This window comes from Dromiciops gliroides, chromosome 1, assembly GCF_019393635.1.
Source record: "Dromiciops gliroides isolate mDroGli1 chromosome 1, mDroGli1.pri, whole genome shotgun sequence".
In the NCBI taxonomy this organism is placed as follows: domain Eukaryota; kingdom Metazoa; phylum Chordata; class Mammalia; order Microbiotheria; family Microbiotheriidae; genus Dromiciops; species Dromiciops gliroides.
In genome coordinates, this window is record NC_057861.1 from 540887931 (window position 1) to 540910929 (window position 22999).

At 35.6% G+C, this 22999-nt stretch overlaps 1 protein-coding gene across 9 annotated transcripts in view; it reads right to left on the reverse strand.

Annotated features, from left to right (window-relative positions):
* Nucleotides 1-22999, reverse strand: part of LOC122735893 (transformation/transcription domain associated protein) — a 152901-nt gene that overhangs the window by 107032 nt on the left and 22870 nt on the right. For all 9 annotated transcript variants that reach the window (XM_043977760.1, XM_043977777.1, XM_043977768.1 and 6 more), the window contains 15 exons: nucleotides 22839-22977; nucleotides 18845-18923; nucleotides 17399-17633; nucleotides 16687-17014; nucleotides 16483-16580; nucleotides 15860-16054; nucleotides 15058-15249; nucleotides 12445-12610; nucleotides 11203-11459; nucleotides 9928-10128; nucleotides 7921-8072; nucleotides 5873-6072; nucleotides 2570-2787; nucleotides 2242-2439; nucleotides 153-413 (listed from right to left, as the gene is read on the reverse strand). In XM_043977760.1, coding sequence (XP_043833695.1) covers nucleotides 153-413; nucleotides 2242-2439; nucleotides 2570-2787; nucleotides 5873-6072; nucleotides 7921-8072; nucleotides 9928-10128; nucleotides 11203-11459; nucleotides 12445-12610; nucleotides 15058-15249; nucleotides 15860-16054; nucleotides 16483-16580; nucleotides 16687-17014; nucleotides 17399-17633; nucleotides 18845-18923; nucleotides 22839-22977 — 2919 coding nt within the window. The remainder of the gene's footprint in view (nucleotides 1-152; nucleotides 414-2241; nucleotides 2440-2569; nucleotides 2788-5872; nucleotides 6073-7920; nucleotides 8073-9927; nucleotides 10129-11202; nucleotides 11460-12444; nucleotides 12611-15057; nucleotides 15250-15859; nucleotides 16055-16482; nucleotides 16581-16686; nucleotides 17015-17398; nucleotides 17634-18844; nucleotides 18924-22838; nucleotides 22978-22999) is intronic.

The window sequence follows — 22999 nt, forward strand, 5'->3', positions numbered from 1 at the left end:
AAACAGGAAGATAGCAAAGGTTACTCCTATGAAATCTACATGAGATTATAAATCAAAAATAGCATTTCAAATTATTAAATTACAAAATTAAACAGAAATAACTTAGAAAAATGTTATCCATATTACCCTGATTTCAATGAAAAATATCTCACCTCTTTATGAGGTTCCATAATCACAGTCACACTTTTTCCCGTAACCTGGGCCAGCACCTGTAGTGAATGCATAGCTTGTTTCCTTACAGTGGAATTTGGAGAGGTGACTTCTCGAACTAAATCATGTGTTACATGATGGAAAGACTTTTCCTGAGCTGACAGAATCTCTTCAGATTTTTCCTCATCTTTCAAAGGGGTTGCACATCTTATCAATAGCTGCTCCAACGTTGTCTTTGCCATAGCAACTGCTCCATTGGAAACCTAAGAATTCATGAACAAATTTGAGTCAGAGATCTGACTTAAATGAGTAACAGTCATCATATCTTGCTAAAAAAAAAATGTAAGCAATCCTGCTACATACAAAACTAATTACAATTTGCTTTCAAACTTAACTATGGAACATCCAAGTCTTTACTACATAAAATTCTACCTTGTGTGCCATGCCCAAAGACTAGCTATGTGAGTAAAACCACTTCACAATAACAGTAAGGAAATTCTCTGGAATGGGATCCTATTATGAGGGATTCCTAAGTTTACATATAGATAAACTGTCTAGTTCTGTACAGCATGTGTTTAGAACACATATCCTCAGCATTTTTCTAAGGCTATATTTTCTAAACACCTGCAGTCTTGAACACCATTTGTTTTATCTATATAAAAGCTTATGGACTACTCTCTCATAATTCAATTTAAATCTAACTCATAAAACATTTAAGTGCTTACTATTTATGAGATACCATTCTAAGTGCTAGATATACAAAGGTAGAAATACCACAGAACAAAATATATTACAAAGGGGAACTTATCCACTGGAAAATGACTGAACAAATGTGGAAAAGAGGAAGTGCCAACAGATAAGAAATAAGGAGACTAGGTTAGGGAACTCATTACAACAGATGAAAGAAAAGAAGATATGGAACAATCACTGTGTGGAGTGTGATGAGGAATACATGGAATTTAAATAAAAGATCCCCAAGACAAAGCTGAGAATAGAGTTGAGATTAGATAGTATAAATTGTAGTCAGGAATCAGAGCTTCATGACTTCATCTAGCAGCACCTGGCTGATCCAGAGGAGAAATGCTCGAGGAGAAAGCAAAAGTTACACAGTTTAGCTTAGCAGGGTAGGAACAGATTGGGGTGTCAAGGAAGCAAAAGACTTAAAGGTAGAGCAAAGGGCAATATCTAATTTGCTGACCACAAGGACAAAGTAGTATAGGAGGCCAAAAGAAAGTTAGTAGGAAGAGTGTATGTATGTGGGGGGGGGGGGGGGGGCGCTCGGGGCCTCGAATAAAAGCTAAAGGCTCACAATAAGGGAAAAGACAAGGTAGGAGAGAAGGGAGTGAGAGGGCAGAAGGGCGGGAGATACATGTATCCTAATAGGTGGATGAAAACAAATAGAAATAAAAATGTGTGAGGAGCTGAGAAGTTCAAAAATTGATGGTGGGAGTAGAATGTAAATTCATGGAGAGGGACTCTTATTTTTACCTTTGTAACCCTAGTGCTTACCATGTAAGCAAGTGCTTAATAAAGGTTTCTAGAACTGAACTGACAGAACTCTATAATCTTATACTCTTATTCATTCCCTTGAGCCCAGGATATTATATGAATATTTATTAGTCTTTATAAATTCTATTTAGTTTAAATACAGTAACCTTCACATTCCTTTATTTACCAACAGCTGCAGTCTCATCCATGCTACCTTTCACCTGAGAATTTTGAACCATAAAAACATCTAAGTAATGGTGTTTGGCAAATCAGACAATTTTTATCTAGCTCTATCTATCCAACTACAATTTACTAACAACCAGCAAAGTACATTTTCTGCTCTGTTTTCTTCATAAAAGGTCAAGAACACTGTTCTCAAGGCAGCATACTCAGGGGAAAAACAATTGTACTTTTGATTTTTAAAATATCTTAACAATCATACAACATCAACTGGTAGAAGCTTCAAGAAGTTGATTATTAAAACTAAAGAAATCTCTGTAAATCAAAAGAGTTGAATTATCTGAATAGTACACTAATGCTATGTAGTACTCAGTAAAAAAAAAAATCAAAAGTACAAGTTGAAATCATCCATACATTAAATACCTCTCCAGTCAGGTCCATCATCACAAAAAGAAGTGCTTTAAGGAAAGTCTGTTGGTTCTGGAGGACCCAGATGAGAGGCAGTCGTTCCATGAGGAATTTAATAGACACCACACCCCCTAGTTTTGCATACCAAGCTTGCTCATAACAGCAAGCACACAAACGTTCCACGATGTAAGAAAAGAGTGGGAGCTGACAAGCCTAAAAAAGGGAAGAGAACATCATAGATAAATGCACTGTGTGAGTTTACCAAATATCGAATCCTTAACATCTTTACAAATGCACAGAAATCAGATATCAAATAAATTTCACAAATAAACAGCACACTTACCCTTTCCTTTGAGCCCAGGATGATACTTGCCACATCAAATATCACAGCTAGAGCTACCTCTCCTATTTTGCAAAGTTCCTTCTCCTCATATGCCATACAAATGGCTATTGCATCAATAAGCACCAAAGGATCCATTCCCTTGGACCCATTTTCTTCACTGTGAAACATGGCTGTGCTGGGCTGACTTCCCACCTGATAGCACTGCAGCAAAAAAGGACCTAAAGTGAGGTTGTAAGGAGGAGGCAGAGAACAGATGAAGAAATAATTATGGATTTAAAAAAAAAAACACCTCAGTGACCAAAAATAAAACCCAACAGAATTCTGCTTTTATAACAATGGCAGACATCTATATAGTACTGTATACATTTTTAATCTCAATAGTTTCTGAAAAAATAGGAGAAGGGTCCTAGAGATATTTTTAAACCCCACATGAAGAAGGGGAGACGTGGTAATGTGAAGTGATTCTAATCCCAGTCACAAAGCCATCGAGGTTCAAAGAAAGGACTGGAGCTTGGGTCTTGATGAATACAAGCCCAGCAGCACTCTATCACATTACTACCTTCCTTTTACATGTCTAAGTATCTGTTGTGAATCCTGAAAACTCTACAACTCTGAAGTTAGGGAGTCAGGAGAAAGCAGTATTGGCACACTGAAGTCTAATTCCTTTAAACTGTGGATCAAAAATTACATGAAAACCACACGGGACCGCCTTGTAACTGTTTTTCATTGTACAGCACACCACTATCATCACAATCAAAACCATATTACATTTTTTAAGACAAATTCTTAAATAGTAGCTAGAAAAATGTTAAGAGCCATGTTATAAAAATGACTAATTTCAGGGGCAGCTAGATGGCGCAGTGGTTAAAGCACCGGCCCAGGACTCAGGAGTACCTGAGTTCAAATCCGGCCTCAGACACTTGACATTTACTAGCTGTGTGACCGTGGGCAAGTCACTTAACCCCCGTTGCCTAAAAAAAAAAAAAGACAAAAAAAAATGACTAATTTCTATATTTGAGTCTTTTCTGTCACACACAAAAAATTTATCACTATCATAGATAGTATTGTATTCTGTCTATATGGACACCAACAATTCATAGACAAGCACGAAAAACACCTGGTATCAAGTGACTCCAATGAACCCAACATGGTAGCAGGTGATACAGAGGATGGATTTTTTTTGACCAGACCTATGATTCCTCAGTGTAGACAACTCCTAAGGAAGCACTTCCTCGCCTAACACAGACCAGTACTTTCTCAGCAACCTATTGCCAGGAGTACTTGGAAAGGTTAACTTGACTGGCTTCACACAGCCAGCATATGGTAGTATGAGGACTGGAATTCAAGTTTTTCCTGACTAACTCCCAAGCCAGCTCTCTACTGACTGACTATGCCAATGGTGTCAAATTCACACAGAAACCAGGCAACAAAAAGGTATGTAAGGATCCCTGCAGGCTACACATTGCCTTAGAAAACCACAGACATCCTATTGTATTTTTATTTATTTTGTTAAATATTTTCTGATTACACTTAAATCTCATTCTGGACACCTTGTGTTTGACACCTCTGCCTAATATGATGCTTCACTATAGGGCCGGAGTTCCCAAAATGGGGTAAATACATACCCAGGAGTAAAGGAAAATTGTCAAGAAGGCACAGGGAACATTGGTAAGTATAAATATTCTAAAAAGTGGTAGTGTTAATGAAAAATTGTTATGTACATAATTGACCCTGCACAAGTAGACACATTAAGTGTTAGTCAATAAGGAGGTAGTTATGAGTACTTGATATATTAATATCACACTTCAAGAGACAGAAAGACAACAAATAAGTATTCTCACTTTTAACAATACTCTCACAATTATTCAACTAGTTTATACCAAGCAACCAGACCAAATGAAAGTTCTTTAGACTGGGGATAGGGGGTATCAGAGAGGAAGGCATAAAAAAAAAATTTTTTTAAGAGTTGGCATCGAAGTCTCCAATCAATAAATAGTCCAAGGATATGAAGAGGTAGTTGAAGGAATCAAATCTATTTATAGTCATATGAAAAAATGCTCTAAATCACTCCTGATTAGAGAAATGCAAATTAAAATAACTGAGGTACCACCTCATACCTATCAAACTGCCTAATATGACAGAAAAGGAAAATATTGGATGTTGGAGGGGATGTGGGAAAATTGGGCTGCTAATGCACTATTAATAGATTTGTGAAATGATCCAACCATTCTGTAGAGGAATTTGGAATTATGCCCAAAGGACTATAAAACTGTGCATATCCTGTGACCCAGCAATACCACTACTAGGTCTGTATTCCAAAGAATTAAAAAAAAAAAAGGAAAAGGACCTATTTATACAAAAATATTTATAGAAACTCCTTTTGTGGTAACCAAAAATTGGAAATTGAAGGGATTCCTCTCAAATGAGGAATGGCTGAACAAGTTGCAGTATATGATTGTGATATAATACTATTGTGCTGTAAGAAATGACAAGCAGGATACTTTCAGAAAACCCTGGAAAGACTTACATGAACTGATGCAAAGTGAGCAGAACTAAGAGAATATTTGTACACATTAACAGTAATACTGTATGATGATCAAGTGTAAATGACTTTGTTATTCCCAGCAATACAAACAAACATCCAAGACAATTCCAAAGGACTTATGATGAAAAATGGTATCCACCTCCAAAGAAAAAACTGATGGAGTCTGAATGCAGATCGAAGCATACTATTTTTTACTTTCTTTATTTGTTTTAATGGGGTTTTTTTGGTCTGTGTTTTGTTTTACAATGTGACTAATATGGAAACATGTTTTGTATGACTGTACATGTATAACCTATATCAACTTGCTTGCCATGTCAGGGAGGGGATAAGGAAGGAATAGAAGGAGAGAATCTGGAACTTAATTTAAAAAAAAAAAAAGAACATTAAAAATTCTTTTTACATGTAATTGGAAAAATTAATTTAAAAAAAAGACCTGATATAATGGTTATTGCTAAAGTGTCAATTATTGTATAGCTGCAGTTTAAAAACAACAGCTTTTTGGGGGCAGCTAGGTGGCGCAATGGATTAAGCACTGGACCTGGATTCAGGAGGCCCTGAGTCCAAATCAGGCCTCAGACACTTGACACTTCCTAGCTGTGTGACCCTGGGCAAGTCACTTAACCCCCACTGCCCCACCAAAAAAAAAAGAAAGAAAGAAAGAAAATAAAAAAACACCAAAAAAAACCCCAACACCTTTCAGAAAGACTCAACTACATAATTTACAGCAAATTCAAGTGATTTTAACATACTGTACTTACCACACTGTTGGGCTACTGCTACCATAGTATAGTGACGAATTAAGCTGGCTACAAAAGGCAGAGCGCTAGGTCGAAGATCCTTGATGACAGCAGACATGAAGGCACCAGTCAATGCTTGTTCAAAAGTTTTACGGGCTGGAGTATCTTGTGCTTTGTATCGATGTGAAATAATTACATTGGGTATGGATTTCTCTGTAAAGCTAAAAGACAAAATGACATCTATTACCATAACCCTGGACAACTATGTTGTCGGTTTAACTGTGACCACTACAGGCTTCATTTACAATTTGTTCCGACTTCCTTCTTGTTCAGATAGCACTGATTTAGTTCATCAACTCCACTTTAATTAACATGATAGTTCAATTTCACCGTGAACATTTACAGTCAACAGTTCAAGGGAAGACAAACATATTTCAAAGAAAATGTAAACAACCAACAGAATAGAAAGCAATCACACGATGGGATTTTCAATATTTTTATAATTATTTTCTATTTTAAGAGAAAATGACATTTGTTTTTTATCTGTAAGAACTACGATGTTATTAAACAAGTTGAACCCCAAACATTAGATTATGAAACTACAAACAATGCTTAAGAAACATCCAAACATTTATGTTACAAATTGAACCAAAAAAAATTCATACTGTTGTAAAAAGAAATAACTGCAGAAACACATTTTATGAAATTCTTCAAAATCCTAAAAGGCATGGCTTAGCTCTGCCTGACTTTCTTTATAGACTATCTAATACATGTTTTTCTATTAAAACCCCCAGCATCAAAAGCAACACATACATTTTCTATGTTATGCTTTCTTCCTCTTCCCCTCTGAATACTATTCCTATCAGTAAGTCCTTATTCACACCTTGTATCACCTTAGAGGCATGGTGAAGGCTTAAAACTAAAAAATTTCTACCAAGGTTAGAAATGCATTCTTAAACTTCGGTTGTTATATGCTCTTCTACAGAACTCAATCTTTCTAATTACTATGAGAAGAAATGCATTATTCAGTAGATAAAAATAACTAAACATATATAAAGAATTCTACTACCTAAAACAAGAATTTCTCCATGATTTTAAGGAAACCAAGTAAAATGATAATGAAATTATTGTCTAAAAATTAAGAACTATTTCCATCATGCTAAAAGGATGTATGTACTATTAAGCAAAAACATACAATGGACACTCATTATAGAAAATTCTCATCTGTAAAATGGGTTCTTCTTAGATTCAATTACCAAAGAGATCATTTTATCATATAATGCGCTCTTACTCATAAGGTAGTTCTACGGTATGAACTCTGAGGGCATGTTAGAACAAGGTTCCACTTTACCACATCCTTCCTTTTTAAAATTCTAAAATGCAAGTAATATGTGGTCTAATGTGAGTGCAATAGGACTATTACCTCCTTGTTCAGGATCCTTCACATATTTATTAATGTAGTCTATGATTACATTACCTTTTATGACAGTCACACTTTTGGCTTTTATTCAATTAAGTTGCAATTGGCTGCCCACCTAGCCAGTGTTTCAAGAGTGCAGAGGCAGAAGACAATCTGTTGACAGCATTATTAACCTGTCATCTAAGCTTGAAATGTCAATGTTATCTTTGATTCCTTGTTGTTATCATACTGACTGATAGCTTCATGTGTTACTAGGTAAAAAGGTCACTTTCTAAACCTGAAGTTTTGCTCAACACTGGATTAGGAAATAACCCCAAGATGTCCTCTTTATCCCTAATTTCTTTCTTTTTTTTTTTTGTTTTTTTTTTGTTTGTTTGTTTGTTTTTTAGTGAGGCAATTGGGGTTAAGTGACTTGCCCAGGGTCACACAGCTAGTAAGTGTTAAGTGTCTGAGGCCGGATTTGAACTCAGGTACTCCTGACTTCAGGGCCGGTGCTCTATCCACTGCGCCATCTAGCTGCCCCATCCCTAATTTCTAAAGAAAATTTTATATACATATACATTCACTATGTGTAAACACACACACACACACACACACACACACACACACACCTCTCACTCTACTTGATAGTCTGAAATTACCAACATACTTTGGATGTGCAAGGAGCTGATATAAGGCATGTTTGTTATCATCCAAATTCATCATGGCCACCAAGAAGCATTTTATTACTTCCCATGCTTGCCTCCGATAGTATGGTTCGGTGTTTGCACTTTTCAGGCAGTCCAAAGCAGTTTCAATGGCCTACAATTAAAAAAAAAAAAAAGGCTCCTGACACATATATACATACACACATACATATATATAAATATATATATGTGATATTGAGAAGTGATTTACTAAAAAAGGAGAACCAAGCCCAATATCTGACAATAAAAAAATCAAATGAAACTTGTAGAGAAAATTCATTAAAGAGGAGGAAAATGTATGAAATAAGTAATTTCAATGTTCAATTGATTATAAAATCAAATTCAATTATTTGTGCCTAAATACTTAATGAGATTATGTGATTCAAATGACCTTTAAAGGCCTCTTGGTATAGAGAAAGGAATATTTTCCCCAGTGGAAAAAAGAAAATTTTTTCTTTTCTTTCTTTTTTTTTTTTTTAAAGTAAGGCAACTGGGGTTAAGTGACTTGCCCAGGGTCACACAGCTAGTAAGTGTTAAGTGTCTGAGGCCGGATTTGAACTCAGGTACTACTGACTCCAGGGCCAGTGCTCTATCCACTGCGCCACCTTGCTACCCCGAATTTTTGTTTTGTTTTGTTAGAATAAATGTATGCTCTCAACACCTATCAAATCACCTATCATCACCTTATTAAAGTCCCAATGGAAAGAATAGCAAGTTTTTTTAGACCAGTGAAGTGGAAGTTTTCTTTCCAAGGAGTAAAAAGAAAGATAAATTTCTTATGCTTCTATTATTTTACATTTTTAAAAAATTGGTTTTTTTTAACGACTATGAACTGTAATACAAATGGACGCTTTTTCCTATTAATCCTCTAGAAAAAAGATAAATAATTTGGAAACCTTTAAACCTTAAACATCAGTTTTAAAATATGTTAATTGTTTCATCAACAATAATCACTGACTGGTCTAAATTACTATCAGGAGACTGATTTAAAAAGTTTAATTGTAATGGGGGGTAATTTTTGTTCTATTATACTATTTTACATCCTAAGTATGATACAAATAGCTATTACTGAAGTATAACATGAATTTAGGATTTCTGAACATTTTGCCAAATTAGCAACATTGGCATATTATTAAAGCTGTTATTCCTAATTTTAGGAAAAGATTCCTTATCAATGTTTGAATTTATAATATTTCTTCATTTTTAAAGTACTTTCTGTTAAGCATTTATTTAAGGTATGATAAAATAATTGTTTCAAGAATGAGAATTACTGATAGATTTTGATGAATATATCATATCCCATGATGCTGAGAACAATCACTCAAGATGGATAAACTCGAAGAAAATATGAGGAAGAAAGATCAACATGAGAATGTACTGTAAGAAACACTGAATGTGATTAATACGGAGAAGCATGAACATTGAAGTAATCAAAATCATGTAACAGAGCTATAACAATGTAATTGGAAATAACAAAAGAAACAATGCTGTGAAATGATGATGACCAAGCCTGACCCCAAAGATTGAATTTGAGAAGGCATCACCCTTGCCTCTTTGTAGAGGCAGGGAATATCTGCATGGAAGTCATGGAAGTGAATACTGCATATAATAATGTATACTAAATATGATATTTTTATATATGTTGGTTAGTTTTGCTGAACTTTTTCATCTTCCTTTTTTATTTTCCATTATAAGAGATGACTTTTTGGGAGGATTAGTATGAGGGGTTCTGTCAAAAATAAAAGTGAGATAAAAACAAAAGATATTCATAAAAATTTGTTGTTTTTTAAAGGGTAAACTACTACACAGTGTTCTCTTTCAAGTTATAAGCTTCACTTCATCCATACTTTATGTGTACATGTTGGTTGGCTTATTAGTATACATCCATAAAATATTTGAAGTTCTAAAAATTCTAATTTTAAGAAAATTGAATAACCTAATTAAATAACTACAAAAACATTATACTTTACCTTTTCCATTGGAAGCTGAATGGATGCTTTACAATCTGAAAACTCTATTGTGATACTAGGTCCCTGAATTTCAGTAACAACATACTGAAGTTTTTGAGATTCCTTTAACATTTTCCTGTTACTTCCACCAAATTTGCCAAGTACCCTGTAGGCTACATGAGAAATGCTGTCTGCAGGATTCCTTAAGGTACGCCACAAAGCCTAAAATCAAAGAAATCATTTTTAAACACAACAAGTATTCAAATTTCATCACAATATCATAAATCTTTAAACACATGTTCTAATTTACTTTCCAATATGAGGACTTGGGGAAAAAACTCAGAAATCAAAGATCACTAGATTTCTGAATCTAGTCTTTTAAGTTAATTTGTCTTCTTGTCAATTACTGGCCTATAGTTATGTTCTTAAATTGAATGTTTTACTTTCCTCCATGAATGAGACCATGGAAGATTCCAAGTTGTTATACTTCTTGGTATGGGCCATTTTCTAATTAGATCAATAACAAAAAGCAGGAAGTTGTTTTAATTTTAGATACTAGGGATTTGAAACTTTAGTTAATAAGCAAAGTTAAGGAAGTGTCTTCTGAAATGTTCCTCTTTATTATTTTTATTGTTAATACCAAAAATTCACATTTATATAACATCAAAGATTACAGAAAAGGGTTCTCAGTCTTGTAAAATAGGTAGTACAAGTATTATCATTCTCATTTTACTGTTGAAGAAACTGAGGCTCAGAAAGTATAAATGCCCAAGATTACAAGACTAGTAGGTATCAGGGCCTGTATTTAAACTCAGGTCCCCTGATCTCAATCTCTTTCCACAGCACCATGCTGCCTCTCTATTCTTCAGCCCCTTCCACTATTCTTCTATCATGGAAAGGATAATACCTCTATTTTCCACTTTTTCAAATAAGTAATTGGTATTATTTACATGTCTAAGTCATCTGGACTTTCTGAAGCCTCAGAGTTAGAAGGAGAAGAACTGGCTTTCTAGCTATCCTTTTGGTATTATAAATATAAAATAGGACAATTAGACAATTTCCATATGACTTTTAATTACCAGCCTATTATAATTCATAATATATGTGAAGACTATAAAATATGCATAGCATTAAGAGTATTCTACATTAATATCTAAGAACTCTGCATGCATTAGAAAAATTCAAAAAAGTAAGATGAAAATCACATCTACTTTAGACAAAGTCTGATGGTTTGATAGAGTAACTAAAAACTGGAGTTTCAAAATGAAAATAACAGATACAAGAACTTCATATTACCTGCATGAGTTCAGCCCGCACTGGCTGAATATGATCATAAAGAAAGTCTGGCTGGAGATTATCTACACATAATTCAAGAGTCCGAAGGCCTTGGCTAACCAATGTTTGGGATCCATTAAGAGCAGATACTAAGGGATCCATCAACATTGGTAGATATGGTAGAAGGGAGCTCAGTCGAACTGGTACAGTAAGACATAGTTCCACAAATAAATCTTTCATGTGTTGCTTGTGGAGGCCACTTTGTAACATATTAAGTCCTAAAAAGGGGAGGGAAATTTAAGTAAAATTAACTTTAAAATATTTGGTTAATAACAATATCTAGATTTATATGGCATGTAACAGTTTTCAAAATAATTTACAAATATTGTCTCATATTAACCTCACAACAACCCTGAGAAATAGTATTCTCATTTTATAGATGAGAAAATGGAGATAGAGGTTAAGTGACTCTCTCAGTGTCACACAACTGGTAATGTGTATGTGAGGTTAAATTTGCACTGATATGAACCCAGGTCTACTTGATTTTAGGTACAATACTTTCTATGTACTAGAACACCTAGCTTTCTGTACAGTTCATTAACATCTACCATGATTAAGTGCTTAAAATATGTGTGTGAAGGAAAAAAAAAAAGGGTTTATACTAGTAGAACAACTGAAGGCGCAGATGGGGGGGGAACCAGATTAGACTGTATATCATCTACCTGCTGGATAGCTGGCCATGGGATTTCCTGTATAGAGTTAATGAGTACTTATTGGCTGTTTATTATGAAAAAAATTGTATCTGAGGCTCTTCTAAGAGGTGAAAAGAGAAGCAAAACAAAGACAAGAAGCAGCTTATAACAAACTGGGCAAGACAAGAAAGTATCTTTTCAAAAGCACACAAAATGTGTGTATCATGTGAACCCCCGTTAAATATATGCATACAGGGCTTTTGATTTATCAGCCAATAAATAACACTCAGGTACAAATACAAAGTAACTGATTTCCTTTATTTCTCATTTTGATTTTCCCTTTCAACCTTGACTAAAACCAGGAAAATCTATGGCTCAAAAATGCAAGCAACACCTCATCAGAGAAATCAGGACTCCTAATCATCAGTTCCTAAGTAATCCTGACTTCAACCGCAGCTTATTTCCACAGCCTCATCTTACAACCCCTATACCCTTAAAGTGTTTTTAAAAAAGGGAATTCAGTGTTGGGAATGAAATAAGATTAAAGAACAAGGAAAATGGTTATTCTGACCTTGCAACAAGTTTGGTAGGAGAGGCAAGAATTCCTGATAGAGAAGATCATGGCTACCCCCACCGATGGAACGAAATAATGCTCGAAGGAGCAGGAAATAGTTGTAGGGTTCCTTAGCCGTCTGTGCAAGTTCCATAGAGCTGTTCACAATCTTGTGCAAGTGGGGCTAAGAGATTTGAGAAAAAGGTCAATAAACAGACAATAAAGAGAAAGGTCAACAAATGGCACTATCTTTAAATCATCATTATCATCATGACACCAGACTCAAAGGTTCCAAATAATCTGATAAGGACAAAGGCTAATTTTGATAGATTTGTACCAAATATGCCATAGCAATGCCCAGGGGTGAGGATGAGATGGGGGCATGCAAGGAGAAAAGGTAGTTGCCTTCATTACCCAAGTTGGACCTAAATTTATTTCCATTTATGAAAAAATAAGAAACTGAGGACCAGGGGAGGTAAAGTGACTTTCCCAAGAACTCCTAAGTCCTATTTTATTTATTCTTCTCATTGATTCAAAAATATAGGACAAAAATCAGAAAAAGCAATCACAAAATGTGTGGTCTCTTAACACTTTTCTTCAGGATCAAGGTCCTCACTATTAAATTTTGAACCATGAATATCTTGAACAAACTGTTTTAAAACAATTAGCCTTCAATTTCATGAAAACATAAGAAAAAATGATGCCAATGTATTTTGATGCTACTCTCATTTAAACTTTAAAAACTAAAACTTAAATCTCCAATCTCAGGAGTAGATCTTAGCTAGTAATAAAACCAAAGGCATTATAATCTAGATAAAAGATTCAACAGGTGTGCATATAGTCCCAGTTCTTTCTTAAGTCACTAGACTCTAGACCTACTTCTCATTTTTCAAATAGGAGATAGTGCTATGAAGGGTGCTATGAAGAGTTATGAGAAATTTTTAAAAAATATTTGTGTATAGGTATGCATGTATGTGTGTGTATGTATGGATGGATGTATGGATGGATGTATATGATAGCACTCTGAATGGCTGGTGACTTATTAAAAACTGGTTTCTAAATCTAAGGTTTATTTTTCCTCTCTGTTTGGACTTAAGATTTCATTGGTATAAGGAGTGCTGGGGGTGGAGGGGGGAAGGAAACCACATACCCCCCCCCCCCCGACCTCAGCAGCTCTACAACCATCTGATTTATCTCAGAGAGCTGCTGAAGGCATTGCATCATGTAACCTGTTACCTGACTTGTCAACAGTCACAGTAAATATGCATCAGAAGCAGGACATGAACCTAAGTTTCCTAACTCCAAGGATGGGGTTCCAGTCACTATATCACACTGACTCTCCAATGTAAAGTATTGTTATTTATTATTAAAACTATAGTGGGAAACCCTCTTAGAGTGAATTAATTAGCCTGCACCTCCTAAAAAACCATTTCTGTGCAGAAGCCTTAGAAGTTTTTTACCCTCTAGTCCCAGCAGACAAATTTATTATTCATGTAAGTCTAGGGTGCAACAAATTTAAAGTTTCAAATTACTTTCTGTAACAGTTTACACAATAAATGTTACAGTAAAAAAGGAATATATTCTCTACAACCAAATATTTGAGTGCCCACTATATGTAGAAGGCTAAAAGTCTCACAAGGTTTCAAACATATTTCATTTGCCTTCTATTTATCTATGGACACCAAATATTGTGGCCCTGGTACAAGAACTACAAGTAATGAGGGTTAAGTGACTTGCCCAGGGTCACATAGCTAGAAAGTGTCAAGTGTCTGAGGCTGGATTTGAACTCAGGTCCTCCTGAATCCAGGGCCAGTGCTTTATCCACTGTGCCACCTAGCTGCCCAGGAAGAGTATTTTTGATGCTTTATGCCTATACAACATGAGTTGTCATTCCTTGTAGAATGAGCTTTACTTTTCTGTTAGGCCACAGGTTTCATTATTAGAAAATGTTTCTCCTTGAACACAGCAGATAATATTTTCTGGGCTTTATAGGAGTTATATTTTGCCACAAAGGGAGAAAATATAATTTAAAAAAACTTTTTTTTCTGCCTCACATCAAATCCTTCAAAACAGAAGAACTGGTCATTTGCTTATATGTTAGAAAAAAAGACATTCATCTATAAATGATGCCTAGGACACAGATCTGAACATTAAGCCTTCAAGTTTTTTCCATTTCAATTCATACAAGATCATTCACATTCTGAACTTGTAAATGAGGAGCACATTATGAGGCATGATGGCACAATGAAGAAAAGGCTTTGTGGATACAAAGCCCCAGGTTCAAGTCCTGCAACTTACATCCTGTGTGACCACGAGAAAGTTACTTAATTTCTCAAGGTCCCCAGACAACTCTCCAAGGCTATACATGACAGATGAATTGCCAATCTACATGATGGAAAGAGTTTCAGGCACAAAAATCCTCATACTGATGAAACCAATGGTCTGGACCAAAAAAAATACAGCACATTTAATGTTTTCGTGCTGGGTTCTTATTATACAAGGACATTTATTAAACTGAGGAGTTCTTTTCAAATGTTAAAACTGTAGTAGTTTCAGGAAATTTTCCAAAAGGGAATTATTTTAATAATCAACCGTGTGTTCAAATACAACTTAAGTCAAAATAAGCTTTACCTTCAGCATTTGTTCATTTTCAGCTGCAAAGAGAGAAACTGAGCCAAATACCAACTTGAACAGCTTGAGATACAGATTGGAGAGTTCTACATTAGAACCCATTTCTGGCAGCCGATCAAGGAGATACTCCACAAGAATTGTAGCAAACAGAGCAGAGGTGGTAGGATTCGCCAAGAAAGAATTGGCAACAATCTGAAAAAAGAAAGAAAAGAAATTCAGATGACAAAAATTATAAGACAAGGTAATCAGCTTAAATAAATCAATGCCATATGGGGGCTCACAAAATTAATTACCTATCAAAGAGGAAGAATGAAATATTTCTACAAAGAATAAAGAATTTCTGCAACATTAAAAGAAATGGTTTCAGGTATTTACTTTTATCTAAGCTTAACTCCCACCCAAAATCACTCAACTTCTCAACACCAATACCAGCAAAAGACATTAGCTCAAAAACTTCTGTTGCTTTCCAGGTACATTATTTTCTAAATTATACATAGCTTAATAAGAATTCTTTGAGCTCTGCCTTTTTTTTTTTTTTGGTAAGGCAATTGGGGTTAAGTGACTTGCCCAGGGTCACACAGCTAGTAAGTGTTAAGTATCTGAGGCTGGATTTGAACTCAGGTCCTCCTGAATCCAGGGCCAGTGCTTTATCCACTGTGCCACTTAGCTGCCCCGAGCTCTGCCCTTTTAAGGAATCTTTAAATATGTCTCTAAAACCAATTTCTGAATTAGTGAAAGACATAGTATTTTTAATTTATAAATAACTTCATATTTGAGAGAATACATGAAAATTATTTTATACCTGAAGAGCATAATTTTTTGAGATTCTTTCCACCATATAAGGAACTGTAGTTTGAAAGATTTCTTTAAATGTTAAGGGATTCATCATTGTGAAGACCCCTGCAAAATGTTCCAACACTTCCTTCTCCTCTTTCATTCTAACTGTCTGACAGTTTGCTACTCGAATGTATGTTTGTCCATTTCCTGCTATCTGGACCTGGAAGAGGAAAGAAATACATGTGACTTTCATGTTATTTACTTGAGAATAAAAATATTTAAAAGTTAAAATACAATTGCATAACAAACTCTGTCAAATATGATCACTGCTGTGTTCACCAATAGCACTTCAATTTAAAAAATGCCCTAAAAAACAAATCTCAATCCTGTACAGTTACATTTATAGACTATCAGTTTAGAAAAAAAAAATTATCAAAGACTTTAATTTACTAAATTGTTCAAAATCAGGAAAAAACTAAATCTAAAGTTATACTCTCCCTTAAGAAAAACATAAGATTTTCATTAAGAGACTTCTGTAAGTACAATTCCACTCTATGATGTTAGAATGCATGCTGAGTGCTATCAGTGTAGGACTTATAAAGTCTAAAAATGCATAATTCTGTGTTCGTTCATTACCAAGTTACTCACCTGATAAATATCTAAAGCCTGCATTGCATATTTCACAAGCTTTATGTAAATCTGTGTCTCTTTGGGTTGTAACTGTTTGTTGGGAATGAATTGAGCTTCTGGAAGAAAGATTTTAAAAAATAAGGGGGTTTAATTTGGCATGTAAAGTGTTACTTAGACAAATGCTGTATTTAAAGTAGTAATTTAAATAAAGTACATATTTACCACCAGGTGCTTTACATGAAGTTATTCCCCATGTAATTGTCTTGACTCCACAAACTAAAGTTTTCACCAAACTCCGACAATCTGTAACTTGGAATGTCTGCTTATCTTCTTTATCCTTTTCTCCCTGTTTCTCAAATACAGGGACTGGTGCTGGAGCTACAGGTGTGGTAGGGGCTGGTGAAGGTGCAGGGGCAGGTGCCGTGGGAGCCGTAGGTACCCCAGGCAAAGCTGCTACTTCAGCAGCTCCAAGTTCTGACTGAGGTTTACATTTTTTAAAAATGGCAGACAACTGATACCGAGCAATAGTGTGGAATTTCAGAACAAAAACCTGAAAAGGGAGGGAACAAAATGAAGGTTTCAAAAGAACAAACATATCTTGAATATACCAAAAGTTACCTTTCAAATCAATTTAGTCTAGCAAACGAAAGGCAAAAAAATTCAATAAAACAATATAACAAAAGCAATTCTTTTGATTCTCTTCAAAAGAAGGAACATGTATTTGGTACATAAACCGTTTTTAAAAACATCTACTAATTTTGAATATTATGTTTTATTTGCAATATAACAACAAGTATCCTACAAGGTAAATTTAGTAATTTGCTATATGAAATTGTGGCCAATAAAGAGGTAATTTGGAATCCAAAATCTAGAAGATTCAGGAGTGCTTACTAAAAGATATTTCTTTCATTTAACTTCTTATAAAAATCCATACCTCTAACATCCTCATTAGAATATCTCTCCCATTTCCATTTTCTTGCTCACTTTTGGAGCGGATGCAATCTACCAGATTTAATAAAAGTTTGCAAGACATAGTCTGGATACTACTAGGCAATGACTCATCATCAATGTTCTTGGCAAATAGCTGGACTGCAAGGGAGAGGTCATTGAGAGGCAAATGCTGACGGACATGATGCACCAAGTCTGCCAGTGTGCTGTACGCAAGTGGCCTAGAATGGGAAAAAAAAAAATTTCATTAGTTTTTAGGCCTATTTACTGGTGTCTATTACATTGACATTTATAAATTCTGTAATTAATTTGTGTTATTCTCTCATTTTACCCTAGTAAAATAACTCTACAGGAAGGCAAGTACACCACTGAGGTCAAACCTAGAATTCACCTTACAATTTTACAACTCTTCCCATTTTTCAACTAATAATTTTATCACTAGGTTTTATTTTTATTTTTTTGTTTTTGGCGGGCAATGGGGGTTAAGTGACTTGCCCAGGGTCACACAGCTAGTAAGTGTCAAGTGTCAGAGGCCGGATTTGAACTTAGGTACTCCTGACTCCAGTGCCAGTGCTTTATCCACTGCACCACCTAGCTGTCCCTTCATCTAATAATTTTAAAGATGCCTTTTTTAAAACTAGTGAGGTTGGTTTTTTTTACAAACTGAATTGTGTAAGGTTTGGTTCAACCACAACACTCCAATGTACACTGAAATATATAATTAGCCTAAGGAAAAACAATTACTGGGCTTGCTTGTGCATATGCACATTTTGTGGCTCAAAAAGGTAGAAACAGTATGTGTCAATTAGCATTTTCCTATTCTGTTGTACACCACTATAATGTTCAGATGATTAGGTTCTAAAAAGACTTTGCATATTGCCATGATGCCCCAAGCTACAAAATCACATTCAGTTTGTTCTCAAATAATAGAATATTTTACAAATTCAGACTCTTCTAAATCTCTTCAAGCAGATGGTCAAAATGTTCTTCAAACTACCTAAAGACTCCTCACTCACACTTCACTACACAGGGCTACAAGACTACTAAAAGCAACACTGTCTGCAATTGCACACAAGAAAATTAAAGATGCTTTAAACACTACTTGGCGTGGCAAAAATAGTAAGGAAAAAAGCAGAAAAAAACCTAATAACCAAAAAGTATTTTGCAAGTGTTCTACTACAATTTATGTTAACAAAAAACTCAACTCTAACTTTTTGCTTTACTTCTTTATGTCTGGGCACCATATCAACTGATTTAAAGTAACAACATCCTTTTTTAAAATTCCTGCATTTCTAAATTTCAGGGTGATTTAAAGATACAGGTAAATATAATTTGCAGGTTCTAGAATTGTTAGATACTCCAAACAGGAAATACCACAAACCATTATCATGAACAAGTATCCAACTAGCTACACCATGGGGTTAGTTCATACCTCAGAGTCTCTCGAGCAGTGTATCCAGAACCAATCAAGATAGATTCGTCAAATAGCTTGTCCATGCATGGAATGAATTCTACAATGTAAATATTTATTGCATTGATTACCAACAAAACCAATTACACATTACATTAAACAGTATTTAACTTAAAGGTTAATTATATAAGCTGCGTTTAAAAAAGAAAAGAAAGGGACAGCTAGGTGGCGCAGTGGATAAAGCACTGGCCCTGGATTCAGGAGTACCTGAGTTCAAATCCGACCCTAGACACTTGACTTACTAGCTATGTGACCCTGGGCAAGTCACTTAACCCCCATTGCCCTGCAAAAATTAAAAAAAGGTGGATAGAGCACTGGCCCTGGATTCAGGAGGTCCTGAGTTCAAATCCAGCCTCAGACACTTAACAATTGCTAGCTGTGTGACTCTGGGCAAGTCACTTAACCCCAATTGCCTCAATCCCCCCCAAAAAAAAGAAAGAAAAAAGAAAAGAAGGAATATATTACTAAAAATTTAAAAAAGAATTAAGAAAAAAAGAAATGATAAACAGCCTACACTATTTCATTCTGTAAAAATGCTGATTTCCTTATGATAGATTACACAAAACATGTGCTACCAAAAATCCAATTTGAGCTATCAGCAAATGCTTTAAAACTTAGACAAACTACTAAGAAAAATACAAATTTATTTTGAAATGCAAAAGGAGGAATAATTTAATATATGGTCATCCTAGCTATTTTAAGCATGTGTGAAGTTCGTTCAGCTAAGCAGTTGTGATACAAAAATTTAAGTGGCCGATAAGTGCTACAGATAGCAGGAGTTCAGAGGAAGGACAAGAGAATAATCTGTTGTCCATTTTTTGTGAAAACAGCCCATCAGTCAGTCAACAACCATTTATTAAGTCCCTACTATGTGCCAGGCATTGTGCTAACTGCCGGGGGTACAAAGAAAGGCAAAAACATGGTCCCTTGCCTCAAGAAGCTCCCAAGTCCAAGAGGCAAGCAGAGAAGCAAAGAGCTCAAATAACACACACAAATGAACAGGTACTAAATAATTAATAGCTGTAGTTCAATGAACAACCTGGAAGAAAATAAGCTTAATTAAATACTATAGTGTGCATTATCAGGCAAGGGACAATTTACACAAATGCCCAAAGGCAGTAGATAGCATGCAAAGTTTGGGAGAGAGATGTAGAGTCTGTCAAGAGTGAAGTATGTTTATAGGAAAGTCATATGAAATAAACATGCAAACTAGAACCAAGTTATGGAAAGACTTAAATGACAGGTTTTTATACCAGAGTCAACAGAAAGCCCCTGGAGGTCTTTGAGCAGAGTAGCTTAGTTACACCAGAGGCTTAAGGAAAATTATTTTCCCAACTATATGAAAAATGAGTTTGAGAGGGACTAAATTAGACAGAGACCCAATCAGAAGATATTTGCACTAATCTAGGTGATGGATGAGGAAGAACTGAACTAGGCTGGTGGTAGTGTGAGTGAAGAGAAGGGCACAGATTGTTATGGTGGTAGAATCAGCAGGATTTAGCAATTTGTTAGATATGAGAAATGAGAAAGAGGGAAGAATCAAAGGTAACTCCAGAGATCCAAACCTGGGAAACTTAGAAGATGGTGAGGAAGCTTGGAGAAGTGGGTTTGGAAAGGGAGGACATGAGTGCACCTAACAGATTTGGGGCGTTAGCAGGGAATAAAGGTAAAGATTATCCAGCTCACAGCTGGAGATGTGGGACTAGAATTAAAAGGGATTTCAGCTGAATTGAAGGAATTAGGAGTCATATGCTAACAGAACCCACTGAAGCAGATGAGATTACAAAGGGATAGCAGTGAAGAAAGAAGAGGGCTGTAGGGGACACTCAAACTTAGGAGGCAGAAGATCAGGTCATGGCCTAAGTAAAGAGCCTGAGTGGTGATTAAACAAGAAGGAAGAAAACCAGAAAGGGAAATGTCATAGTATTCAAGGAAGGAGAGTTTTAAAAGCTTTAGCAATTAGAAAATCACAGGATCAAAGATTAGCACAGATAGTGACAGTCTGGATTTAGAGCTGCCAGGGACCTCAAACTTCATTTAATCTACATGCTCACTAAAATTTTATTTTTGGATTTAATTTTTTTCCATTGCAAATTCTCTCCCTCACTGTACACCCCTCACCCAACCAATGAGAAAACAAGAAGCACTCATTTTACAGATGAGAAAACTGAGGCCCAGAGACATGACTTGGCAGGTAGTTAAGTGACAGAGCCAGGATTTGAACGTGGGTTCTTTTCCCACTATGCCATGCTGCATCCCTGCTAGATGACTGGTAAACTTTGAGAAAAAGTCACTGGGATTAAAGGGCCAGGAAACCAGGTTGAAAAAGGGCTAAGAAATAACTGAGTGGTGAGGAAGTGGAGACTAGGGTCAAGAATAAACTCTACAACTTCAGCAGTGAAAGGGCCAGATAATATAATATGCCAATTTGAGAGAATAGTGTGGTCCAAGGAAAGCTCTTCATTGATTTGGTGGGGGTGGGGGTGGGGGGTGGAAGGAGGGAGGCCTGAAGATGTTTGAAGGCAGAGGGAAGAGGTCTAAAGATAAGGAAAGATCAATGGGGCAAGCGTCTAGAAGAATGAAACAGGAATGAAAGGCACAGATTGATCAAAGATTCAATCAGCAAAGGAGGTGACAGGAGAAAATGCAGGAGTTTCCAATTAAAATGTAGAGGAGATTAGGGAGTAAAAGGTAAGGTCATCTGGGAAGAAAGGGAGGGACAGGTGACAAGTTTTTGAACAGCATTCTGGGGGTCACCTGGTAATATCATTTTCTCCTATAGCTTTAAGTATGATCTATTTGGAGATTCTTCCCAAATCCTTATCTCTAGCCATGATCTCTCTTACCAGTTCCTGTTCCACATCTCCAACTATTTACAAGACATCTCTCCAAACTGGATGTGCCACTTATTCCTCAAATTTCACCTTTCTGTAACTAAGCTCATTGTTTTTTTCCTTTCAGTCCGCTTCTCCTTCTAATGTCATGATTTGTCTATGGTCTCCCTAACCAGGGCCTTATGTTCAACACTTTGTGTTGATGTTTGATTCCTATCCATTCTACCATCAAAAGATCTCATAGATCAGAGTTGGAAAGGACCTCAGCAGCCATATAATACACTTCCTTCCTTTTACAGAAGAAACAGGCCCAGAGAGATTTAGTGACCTGCCTAAAGTCACACAGATAATTAGCTTCATAAACAGGGTTTGAACTAATCCTCTGCCTCCAGAATCTGTGCTATTTCCACTGGTTTCTGTCTCTTCAAAGAAGTCCTACTCCCTCATGGTTCTTATGGCTTTGCTCATTTATTCCCTACACCTCACTTGAACTAGTCACTCAGAGTGAATGAATTCCTGTCCATCTTTTAAAACCCAAACAAGACACCATCCTTTATACACAAAATTTTCTGATTTCCCACTGATAACCACCTTCTCCTCTAAGCTGACAAAGAACTTTTAATTTCTAACTTTCAAATGAACTTTTCATGCAATACTATATATAACAGCTACATGATAAGTGGTTTTATCCCACTTTTTAGAATGTAAATTTCAAAAAGGCAAAATGTTTATCTCCCCCAAGCACTTATAAAAACATGTAAAGTTTTGATAATCACAAAGGGAAAAAGTAACTTTGATTTCCACAACTAGATTTACCAGAAGACAGTGATTATGTGACTTTGCATTGGCAAAAGTACCCAAATCTTGGGAATGCTTTTCTGACAACAGTACTCAAGTAAAATGCCTTACAGGAAATCAACATTGGCTCCTCAACTCTTCTGGCCACCAAAATTTAAGCATCAACAATGAACCTGCACTAGTCCACATATCACTATGCTCAAATTTTTAACAAGTTTTGTGTTTTCTCCAGTGAGCTGAAGATCTAACATAATAAATAAGTACTGTTAAAACAGCCATAAGAAAAAGATATAAATCTGAGCACTGAAAGAAAATATACATACGGCTCCTTAAATCTGTAGTAAGAATGTGTTTGGCAGCAATGAGAAGCTCCTTTCTAAGATGTGCAGTTTCTGCTGGACAATTTGATAATAACTGTAACATTCCTTTCACCATTTGCTGAGAATATTTTGCCACCAAATCCTAGAAAAACAAGAATAAGGAA